Below are 12,036 nucleotides of genomic sequence, written 5' to 3'. Positions count from 1 at the left end.
GTGTTTAGACTTTTATGCTGAATGGTTAAGACCCCGCCATACGAGGTGTTTTTTTTCATATGTGGGAAAAATACCTATTACAAGCTGCTGGAAGTATGATATGGTAGTAGTTTTTCCAAAGATTTATCATATGGAACATTTTAATGATCCAGTTTGGAGTGAGAAATCAAACTCCAGAGTCAAAAGAGGTGGTTCAGAGATCGTAGGAGATTTTTTGGTGCCATAATTCCATCAGAAGGTGTGATCTTGAATGATCTCAAGATTAGAAAATTATCAACAATGGTGGATAAGTTGTCTACAGACACTGCAGATGCCATATTGGTAATGGACACAGAGATGGTAGCTATGAGATCAATGATTTTTCAAAATGGTCTTGCTTTAGACATATTATTTGCAAAAGAAGGTTGAGTTTGCAAATGTTACATGAGCAACAATGCTGCACATATATACCTCACAATAGTAAGGAGATAAGACAACACATTGCAAACATGACTGACTTGAAACAAGACCTGAAAGGACTAACAGCAACAGGTGCCTGAGAAGCTATAGATAATGGTTTTACAGCCATTGGTAGATGGTTTAGTATTCTGGGAAAAGGTATTGTGGGAACCATTTTGAGATCCCTATTGATTGTGCTTTTGTCTGCCCTAGTTGTGGTTGGAGTTTACAAGTCATGCAAGGAACTGAAGGAGAAAGGAGCCAAGAGTAGACAAATAAAGGAGGAGATAGAAATTGGGGTTGGGAGAAGCCTGCATTACAGTAATGTCAAGCAGTTAGATGATTTCAGCAGATCATCAATGAAATAAACCTTCAGAATTTTGGGCTGTCTCATTAAAAGTGAGAGTGGGAGTATTTTGTGATGGCGTAGTTGCCCTCAAAGGGGGGGACTGATGTAGTCTAAATTTTAGAAGAGCTCCTTATGTCACAAAGGTCATCATAATGTGACAGTCTATGCCCTATGTTAATCAAAGCACTAATGAATTGAATTTAGAAGCTGTACCGACACACAATTAAAAAGTGTATTTGTTTGCATTGCAGAGTTTGACTTAGGTGGTATGTGAACTAAATTACATGCTAGAAGGATGAAATTGAGGCTACATTATAAATATTGTAAATTAGACTCTAAACTAACAATGCATATAGAAACAATATTGAATTTCTAATGATTAATGAATTTAAAATGGGCGCAAAAGAGAGAGAAATGCACTTCTCTATTGTATTTAATGAAATGATTTAACAAAGCTTTGAATACATGATTCCTATTAATGAAGTGTTATTCATAAGTTTGCATATTACATGTGTTTTCTGAAAACATATTAATTGAATGTGATGTCATGATTTCTTGTCTTGGCATAAGTGAGGCCTGCAGAATTTGCATTTAGTGACCGTGTTAGAATGCAGATTCATTTCCTTATGTGAACTGTTTTAGATTATGTTCCCATGATAAGACTAGCATTTGGAAATAGACTGCATGGTTTAGACATAGAGTGAATGTATACTAGTGTCCTTGAAAGTAGTACATTATGGATCTGTCAGGACTCGGGGTGGAGTCTGTTGTAACTCATGGAGGGGCAACCCTTGAGGTCACAGAATATCTCTTTATGGATATAATGTACCGGAGCAGAGAAAGGCATACAAGAGGAAAGAACAGCTATAGATTGAGCACAGAAACAGGATAGGGAATGCAGAGCAACCTTAGCGTAAACAAACAGAGAATGAACCAATAATGGGCAACACACTGGTTACCACTAATATTGTACACTGGTGAGGCTCAGAACTTCCCACAATAACAGGTAATGCCAATCCCTTCGTGCAGATTACAGATAATCACCCCACAAGCCCAGTAGAAGGGAGGCAACAGAAGTGATTTTGTCTCTGAACCCTTAGGGCACAAACAAGGATAGTACTTACATACAAGAGACAGGCCCTTATGGGTCCAACTGGAGACACAGTGACAATTCCTAAAAAATAGAAATGTCACAGATAAATCACATAAAATGACATACAACACAAGACACAGGATGCACAGGAATTGCCTCCTGGAAACCAAGAGCCAACCCCTGTACTAAGGAAAACATTTATGCACTTGTGAGGACTAATAGTGCTTACCAGACACAATAGGCCAAGAGGAAATTACAGAGTAAGCATTAGAAAGGAGTCTCAGAACTGTAGCTAGTAGTTTGGGAGCAGGTTATGGAAGGAAATAAAAACAGGAGAACAGGCAAGTCATACAAGGATCCTAGGAAACTGTAACAAGCCAGAGACTTGGACATCAAGGGAACTAATGCAAAGAAAAACTAGAAGACAGGTAAGTCATACACAAGGATTCTAGGAAACTTTAACAAGCAAGAGACTTGAACTTCAAGCTAACTAGAGACTGCTAAAGAATCATAGAGAAAGAGAACAGAAATGAGGCAAAATCTAAGACACAAAGGGTAAATTACAAGAGTTAAGGTGGAAGCAAAAGGAATACGTAATTGGAAAATTGGAATATTCCAGTCTCTCACAAGCCCTTGAGGAGATAGTCCAATACATAGGAATAGCAGGACTATAGGAAGCAATAAACATCAGATTCCAGGTCTTATTGACTACTAGGAAGTGCATTATGGGTCTTGAAATCCATGTAAACAAATGTAGGTTTTCAGTAGCAAACAATATTGAAATGGGAAGCAAGTAGGAGTCAGAAAGGGACTCTGGATGTGTTTTGATGATGATTATCAGGCAGATCATCTGTGTACAGTGTCCCTAAGGGGGGTAATGATGGAGTTGTGACAGGATCATGGACTAACTTCCTATACAATCGTTTCAAACTTGCATTGAGTCACAAAGATGGAATGCATATGTTTCAACTTGGAGTTGTGTGATTGTTTATTATTGTATCATGCCCATTCAACATAACATGGACTGATACCTTTGGTGAATCAGAATGCTTAATGACTTTTGATGACTTTTGATGTAACAGATACTTGTTGGATTTTGGGGAGGTCTTCTTCACTTCTCAGATGCCTCCCTGATGCTTGCAGATGCTTTGCTGATGAAGAGTCCCTGAATGCTGAGCCCCTTGGAGAGGTATCTTCCTCTCTGCTTTTGCCCCTTGAGATGTCCCTTTGAGACTTAGAAATATTTTGTCATTCCCTTCAGAAGGCTCTTGATTGAGCTTCTGACATGCTGACACTTTTTATCTATCTTTTACTTAGTTAGTAACCTACAGTCCGAGAATATCTTTTTCCAAATTATTTTTGCAGTGTTTGTGCTTTTTGTCTTTTGCCCACGTGTTTCACTCAACACATGTAATTCCCTGATTTCATTAGCAGTAGGGTTTTCATATCCCACCCTAAAATATGACTCTGCTACATTTAATGGACTGATGATTGTTAACTCTGAGCAGTTCATTATTCCTGCATCTCAGATATTTATTTTAATATTATGTATCATTCTTCTTGAATGCTTAATTTTCTTAATGTTAGTTTGCCTAAACTTAATTCTGTGCATTGGACAACCCTTGGTGATTATGTATCTTTATAATTTGGTATTGTGAATAGTTTACATGACATTAAACTTGTGTTTATGTTAAAACTCCTCAACTTTATTTCTGCTGGAGTTTTCTTTCCACAGACACATTGGTCATGGTGTTTAAAATAACTAGGTTTGTTTTGAAATTGTGTTAGCGGTTCTACCACACCACTTGCTAGGTCCAAAGATCCATCCGCTTCGATGAGCATTGATTCCTGCGAAGGATGAAAATACTCCAGTAAGGCCATGCTGGACATTTGTCATTGGACCTGGGCATATGAAGCTGTGTATGGAAAATGCAACAGTACTTGTGCATTTTAGGCCCTAGTCAGCCTTATGAGGTGATACAGGAATATATGTGGGCTACACCTTGGGGTTGTATTAAGCACGTGAGGTGATACCTTGTCATATAAGTCTTTAGATGGGCATAGAAGTCTCTACTCAGGAAATGCACATCTACTTTGACACTTTACCTGGCCAAAGGATGCTACTTCTGGCCACATACATTTGTAGTTGGGCAAGTGAGGTTGTACATGGCATATGAGGCTGTATTAGCCATATAGGCTTTACAAGGGCATATGAGGCTATAGTGGGATATGCCTTGGTGTAGGTGGGTACCTCTTTGACTTATAACTCTAAACTGAAGTAGTACAGCGAATATCATTTTGTGGAAATATCTTAATGTTAGACACACTGATTGATATATTATTATGCTGTCCTTCAGATTCAATGTTGTACATGACATATTCTGGCAGAACCTTGGCATACCACGGCAGAACCCTAATTAATGGGTTATTCAATTTTTTTTAATTTCATTTAGGAAACTGTGACTAGAGGCTAGTGCTGGCTTACTAGCACTGAAGTATTCAACTGATTTACATACTTTGCTCATAGTTGTGTCATACACATGTCTACATGAATAACTATTATCTATACTTGTTGAACTTGTTAGGGTTGCAAATGCTCAAGCATCGACTCCAAGAAATATATCACTTTCTCTTTACAGTCACCAGCATAACATGTTGTCTGCTTCTGAGAAAGCAAAGCTCAACAGGTCACATCCTTCTATATCTGAGCAGTATTCATCACATTCCAGCCAACCAAACACCCAATGTTAGCATTCAAAAGACAGCTGTTCCATGTTAAATTCCTCTGGCACTCACATTCCCTGTATTCGATACTGGAATTTAAATGTGTGAAGTTAGAGAATGTTGACATCCCTCTATCTCTGCCAGCTTACAAACCCTAAAGGTTGATCCTATTCTTCTGATCACTAACTCCTGTGCCATACTTTCCAGTAATTCTTGCTCGAGCCCCATATTACAATGTTTGTATCTGTTTTGTAAATGCTTCAAATTCTTTCTGCCACACAACTTCACAAGTGAAACCTAATCGGCCTCTATGCACACCTAACAAAACTTGTTTTTGCAGATTTATTAATATTTGTTCACTTTCTTTTGAAGCTTGAATGGTGAATGCTTTATTATCAGGGAGTTTTGTGTAACTTATCTATGTTCTAATGTTCAACATTGCAATTATTGGCCATTACTGATAGTATGAATTTAGGGAGCAGTGACACTGATGTAGTGATTTATAAAGCATGTCTAAGCAATATCCAAATCTAAGACTACAAAAGACAGTTGTCATTTTGTATGTCTCAGTGATATAATTTAATAGGTGCTTGCATTTAACTTTTTTAATACAAACATTACTTTAGACATGTATCTGCATTGTAAAATATATCCCTTAAAAAAGAGATCCATAAACCTTACATAGTATTGTCTTTGTTTTAATTAAAGAGTGTATCTTGCCAATGTGTCCCATAATATTTAAATATGAATAAAACACATATGAGCTGAGCCTTAAATAAGGACATGGAGTGGGTGTGATATTGAAGAAACAGCTTTAGGCAATCTACATTGTGGATAATTATGTGAAATTTTCAATTATAACTGTCGTCTGTAGAGCACAGTTACACTTGTCTTAGAGAACTGGTTTTGTAGTTTTCTGAACATGTGCTTTACTTTTCTACAGAAATGATGGTCATGTAAGAGGATCATGATGGCAAGTGGTAAACATCGAAGCAGTTCGAACACCATGCTGGATCATGGGGTACGATCATGTCCTATTTCTCCTCACAAGGAGCCTCGAAATGAAGACATTGATCCACCAGTCCATGACTTCACTGTGAATGCTACAGACTTAACAGATAGCAGGCAAGCTAGCCCCACCCAAGCAGAGCAAGACTGCAATGACATTAGTGGAGATGCAGACTCCATCTCTGATTATGTGAATAATACTTCTGAAGAGGAGGACTATGATGAGGGTCTTCCAGAGGAAGAAGAGGGTATCACCTACTACATAAGATACTGCCCAGAAGATGACAGTTATTTGGAAGGAATGGACTGCAATGGGGAGGAGTATGTTACTCAGGAACCACATATTGTTGAGACAGATGAGTGTCAGGAAGCTGTGGAAGAAGAATGGGCAGAATCTAAATTGCAACACCAAGATACCACAGAATCAGCTGAAGACCAAGAGTACAAAGAAAATGAAATGCAGGTCCTAGAGGATGAAGTATCTTCTTTACCCATAGAAGATGAAGAAGAACCTGTTCAGTACTGTGAAGCTGAGGAAGGCTATCAGGAATACTACCTACCAGAAAGTAACGGAAACCCTCTTGTGACCTCTCCATATCATTCCAGGAAAGGAGATACAGATCTAGAAGAGCAGGAAGAGGACATTGATCAGATTGTTGCTGAAATTAAAATGAGCATGAGCATGAGCAGCATCAGCAGCACAGCAGAAATGAGTCCTGAGCATACTGTAATAGAGACTGTGGAAAAAGAATACAGCGAGCCTTGCCATAAAGATGATCCAGTTCACACAGCCGGCAGACATGAGGGAAGACCAAAATCATTGAATATTCCACCAGCTCCCAGACATATCGGAGACACCCAAAGGGCCTTCAAAACAAAGACAAGAGCAATAGAAGACAGGCAAAAATGGTCACAAGAACAGGTATGGTGCAAGTATTTTTCAGACAGTAATCAATGTGATCTGAATTGCAAATAATTAAAATCATACAACAGAAATTGAAAATAAGATTACAATTATTAATCGTTTATGGTTTTACATATTGAAAGACAGTTAAAATTCTTGCCAGTGTTTTAAAATGAAATCGTAGCCTTATTTTGAAAGTTATTGATGAAACTGTATTAAATTATACATACAATAAACAGATAATGTTAATGCTTGGGATTGCTTATCATGTACCAATGTGGTTGAAGAGGTCAGTACACATTAAAAACATAGTGACCCTTTGTTAACATTCCCAGCAGCTTTTTCTCACAGTCCAATCATAAGTTTGCTATTTTATAATTAATTCTGTCAATGGTGGAAGGTTCATGAACCTCTTCACTTGCCATCAAGTTACAGTAATATTGTATTGTTTTTCAAGGGTCATGATCTCAGCTTCAACCAATATCCAAAGGCTTCTGACACAAATCACTTTAACTTTGCCTTGAATAGTAAATATATGTGAAGTAACAGAACTCACTCGCTTTATCATTCTTTTCAAGCCACATGATGTTAGAAAATGCTCTGGTAACAAAACAGTTGCTCCTTGTGAAGTGCTCATTAGTATGGTTCTGTACTATATCAAATACCTAAACAATTTGGAATATACTTAAATTTAGGGTGGAGTTCCTTGATGCAGAGTTGTTTGGGGCGCTGCACAGTGGGTATTTTATTACATACTTATTTTCGTCTTTGGATCTTTTGATTCCTCTCCTCTGCACTCTAAATGTAAAGGAACAAAAAAGCGGTTGCCTCAGAATTTGACTCCCACAGATCCTTTATGTTCTGTATGCACTTGGCTAAGATATTGTTGTTAAGACACAGAGTATCCTTGGCCTTAGACTAACAGCATTTACCAGACAATGTTGAATTTGTGATAGTCTCGATAATATCTACTATATTAAGCAGTGTTTGTGCACTGCTTTTTGTAAGTGAAGGAACCTCTCCCATATGTGCAGTCAATGCCTGTGAATTCCATGAATGGTGTTTACTTAATTTTGTGAAGGTTTACTGTATGCAAACGGGGGAATCTTCACTAATGGAGTGTGCATCAGGCCAACACTGTTCCTAATAGAGATGCACAATAGATGCTATCCAGAACACTTATAGGTGGCCTTCCTCCACTGCATAACATTTCATGGGACAAATAGGGCACCATTGACAATCTGTTAGTTGTTACCACATTAGCAATGGCAGCCATGGATTGAACCATTTCCCTCTTGCTGGGACTCCTGCTGAAAGGCATCAAGACAGAACTAGTGAAAGTATCTGGAGGCATAACACTTGATTCATTGTAAAGAAACACCTGCACAGTACATTTTGGGCATTACAGCGTTCACAGAGAGAATTCGGAGTACAAAAACACTTGATGTTATCACTTGGATACTGCCAATTGATAGTGTTTAATGAATTATCTGTGCAGGCAAAAATATAAGTAGTTCTTACATTGCAAATGTCCACCAATTCTGATGCAACAACTTTGATTACCTGTCCTACAGGTGTGAGGTCACCTGATGCAGTAGTCTGGAAGAGACCTAAGTAACGTCATATGTTTAAGAGGTAGGGAACAAGGCAGCATAAACTACAAACATGCAGGGCAGATTTGAGAAATTGGGTTGTTGATTGAGTGGGGTGTAACCCTGCTCAAACAAAAAACACAATCTCTCAGAATGAACAACAAAAGTCACTAAATGTACCTGTGCTTAACACTCTGGAAGCTTGCCACAAACGCAGTAAAGTGGGAAATGTGTAAAGTATTTATTCAACATTCAAAAATTAAGAAAGTGAAAACACAACACAAGAAAAATCCCACATCAATTCAGATAAATAGAGTACGTTTCAATACATGTTTTGACACCAAAACAGCAAAATTCCAATCAGTAGAACAAGAGTTATGATTTTTTAATATTTAAGGTAAATAGTCTTAAAGGTTAAAGCACCAACTGCAGACATCTAGTTGCGCAAGGCTGGATCAAAGTCTAAAAATATGTCTGACCGTGATGGAGTGTGAGTCAGATACAAAGAAGTGAATGGGCCCGGTCGGCACTTACCTTCAGACTTAGAAGAAAATTCAGGAACAATGTTCTGAGAAGGTAGAGGTTCAGTGGGTTGAGGCTACAAGCTGTGCTAAAGAAGGAGGCTGTGAAGATTTCCATGTTCAGACTTAGTCTGTCTTTTTTGGAAGTCAAAAATATACAGTAGAATGAAGCTGGAGGCTGTAGCTGATGTTCATTCCAAGTGGTTGGGTACTACTTTAGCAAAGGCCCCTGAACAGGATTTGCTGTGCTGGAGGAGAACATAGTGGGAGTTGCTGCAAAGTCATACAGACCAGCAATGTACATTGAATGGATAGACCAATAGGTTGGTCCTGGTCTCCTGAAACGTTTTGGATTTTGTCTAACTGTGCACCTTTAACATCAACAGTGTTCAGGATTGAGGGGCACCACTTGGAGGGAGGCCTTAGGATGCACTCAGGCTGGGACCAAGTGCAGATTCAGGATAGTTGTAGCTTTTTCTGTTCAGGAGGCCAGCCAACTAGCCCTTTGAGTCTCTCTGGTAGTCCTGTGTTCGAGAAGTGAAGCAGGACTCAAGCAGCATGGCAGGTCTCTGAAACTTCAAGGTATGCTCTATGAAGCAGAGCAGGCCTTGTAGGTGCAGCAGAGCAGTTCTCTGAAGTACGCAGCTGGCCACAGAAAAAGGCAGTGCTCTGAGAGTCCTTCCACAAGGCCACAAAATAGGAGGAGAATTCCCCTTGAAGTTCCCTGCCTCAGCCTTGTGTGAAGGCACGGCTAAGCCTATTTTGTTGCAAGTGAGGCTTCATCCTGTTTGTGATGGCCCATCCAGGCAACCACATTCCTCTATTGTGTGCCTGTCTGGGAAGAATAAACAAAATCAAACTGTCAACCACACGCAGTCATGTGACCCAGGAATAGGCTGTAGGCACCAAATAGCTTGGGCAGAAAAATGCCAACTTTCTAAAAGTGTCATTTTCGAAACTTCAACTTAAAATCCAACTTTACCATTAAAGAGGATTTTAAATTACAATTTCTTAGACAACAAACATGACATTTTTACTTGTTGTCAATCAAAGGGGTGGGACCTATTAAACGTAATAAGGTAATACAATGCTAGCCTGTGGTAGAGGTAGAGCCTCTCAGCAGTAGTAAAAAGAAAAAAAGAAAAAAAGGAACTTTTAACAATCAGGGCATGTAAATCTTAAAAATAAATGTCCAACCTTTTAGTTACATGTTCCTGGCCCTTTGGGAAATGTAGGCCTACCGTAGGGGTGACTTGTATGTAATAAACGAAGAATTTAAGGCTTGGCAATGGGTTTATTCTGCCAAATTGAATTGCCAGTTTAAAACTGCATTTAGGTTGCAATATCAGACCTGGGAAATGTTTTAAGGGGCTACTTAATTGAATGGCACAAAAAGGGCTTCAGGCCCACTAGTAGCATTGGATTTACAGGCCCTTGGTTTGTGGGACACAACTTTACTAGGAACTTATATGCTAATAAGGTGTAAGACAATTTTACAATGCTTTAAGGAGGTTGCGCAAGCACTAGTTATGAGAGTCCTCAGGCTGACAAAAACAAATTCAGAAAACAATAGGAAGGTGAAGACAAAATGTTTGGGGGTGACCCTGCAGAAAGGGGCAAGTCCAACAGCAAATATTTCCAGGACACAATATATTAGGTATTCTACAATAGTATGTATAGGCCCTGCCATAGTGAAGACACTTTCCAAGTTAATTGATGCGTAGTTGTATAAAGACTCCCAGGCAGAAGCAGGTGTCTGCTACCAACAGCGGTTGTTACAACTTATTTGCATACTCTTCAGTTAATACACAGCCTTCTGTCCCATGACCTTTACTCCCTTCTTGGCTCTCTCAGTCCCTATCCTCCTTAGATTTAGATTAGTGCTTAATTTGTGCTGGTGTTTGTCGATACATGGTACTGGTACTTATTCCTAAACACCAGCATACATTAGAATCCACCACATGGTGGTTCTGTGTTTTTATTTTTAGCAGAAAACATCACTGAAGCTTTTAACTATTTGAAAACAGATTAAAAGAAACTAACCCTTCCAGGTCATTCCTACAGCGTGACAGGTCAAAAATGCCACACATGTGTGACTGTGATCATTAGTAGGTAATGCTGGCACTGGCATTCTGCAGCAGAGACAGGAACTGTGGATGGTTCCAGCAGCACTGCACTCCTGTAAAAAAACATGGGCCCTCACACTTAATGCTTACAAAGTAAGCTCTGTGTTTGTGCTATTGCTACTCTGTTTTCATTGTTGTACACTTATCGGCACTGGTGCTGCAGTGCCCTCCCATTCTAGTTTGGCTTGGTATGCCTTGGGGCTAGTCACAGTTTATCTGCAATCCACACTAGGTAAGCCAAATCCCAAATTGCTTTGATCATTTTGCCTGCCTGTGTACACTATTTTGCCTGGTTTTTATGAGCCTTTCCTTTTATCCGGCAAGTCACAGTCCTGCTCCGTCATTAGCATTGGTCCTTCTATTCGGTTCTGGGACTTTAAATCAATTCACTGTTGCAACATGAATCTCCGTCTGTCGACCAACCTCATTTTGCTCCTGCACACAGGTTCCCTTCATTATCCTAAAGTCTCATACAGGAGGTGAGTGGGCCTACATGAGAAAAAGGGGGTTTATTGAAATCCTTCACTTGCTTGTGGAAAGGTTGTGACAACAAGCAACAAACAAATCTCATGCTTCTGGACACAATCACCAAACTCTAATTATGTTTTTTATAAGCAAACAATACAACTATGAATTGAGAAGTTCAAAATCACTAAGAGAGTTCTGCCAGTAGCAAGATACTGAAAGCTCAATGTGTAATAGCAGTTATTGAATTATAGCTCCTACAACAGCTTTATTGCGGAGACCCATGGTCCTAAAGAAAAGTTTGACTTCTGTTACCAAACAGAAAGACATATTCTCTGCACTGCAACTAGACTACCAAGTATCTGCTATTCTGTTCTCATGCACTTTCCATCTCCTACAACTTTGCATAACTCTTCCTTACCTAACGTTGGAAAGCAGACACATGACAATTCCAGCTACTATAGGATTGTGAATGAATTACTGTAACAGTCTTTACTTAAATAAAAAATACGTTCTTCTTCATCTCCAAGATCTGTAAAATCAAGCAGCCAGACAAGTTCCAGGGACTCCCCATTTCAGCTCTTCAAACTCACTTCAACAATACTTATATTGGCTACCAATTTGACAGTGAATCTTTTTTTAAACTCCCTGCATGATTCACCATTCTCTTTATACTAAGACTAAAGCTTGCATCTTCAACTACTTGTGGAGGTCCCACCCCAACAAAGATCTTCGAACCTCTTGCCTTATCAGGTTCCTAGGTATCGGAAATCACGTATTGGGATCTGTTCTTTTTCAGTATGTGGCCCTACACTG

At 39.1% G+C, this 12,036-nt stretch overlaps 1 protein-coding gene across 7 annotated transcripts in view; it reads left to right on the top strand.

The window, feature by feature from the left end:
- APBA2 (amyloid beta precursor protein binding family A member 2) overlaps positions 1 to 12,036 on the top strand; it is a 1,150,852-nt gene that overhangs the window by 553,985 nt on the left and 584,831 nt on the right. For all 7 annotated transcript variants that reach the window (XM_069222387.1, XM_069222383.1, XM_069222388.1 and 4 more), the window contains one exon: positions 5,548 to 6,534. In XM_069222387.1, the coding sequence (XP_069078488.1) occupies positions 5,572 to 6,534 (963 nt within the window). In that variant the 5' untranslated portion in view covers positions 5,548 to 5,571. The remainder of the gene's footprint in view (positions 1 to 5,547; positions 6,535 to 12,036) is intronic.

This window comes from Pleurodeles waltl, chromosome 3_1, assembly GCF_031143425.1.
Source record: "Pleurodeles waltl isolate 20211129_DDA chromosome 3_1, aPleWal1.hap1.20221129, whole genome shotgun sequence".
NCBI classification, from domain to species: Eukaryota; Metazoa; Chordata; class Amphibia; order Caudata; family Salamandridae; genus Pleurodeles; species Pleurodeles waltl.
Note: the sequence above shows the minus strand (reverse complement) of the source record. Positions and strands in the feature narration are given on the sequence as shown.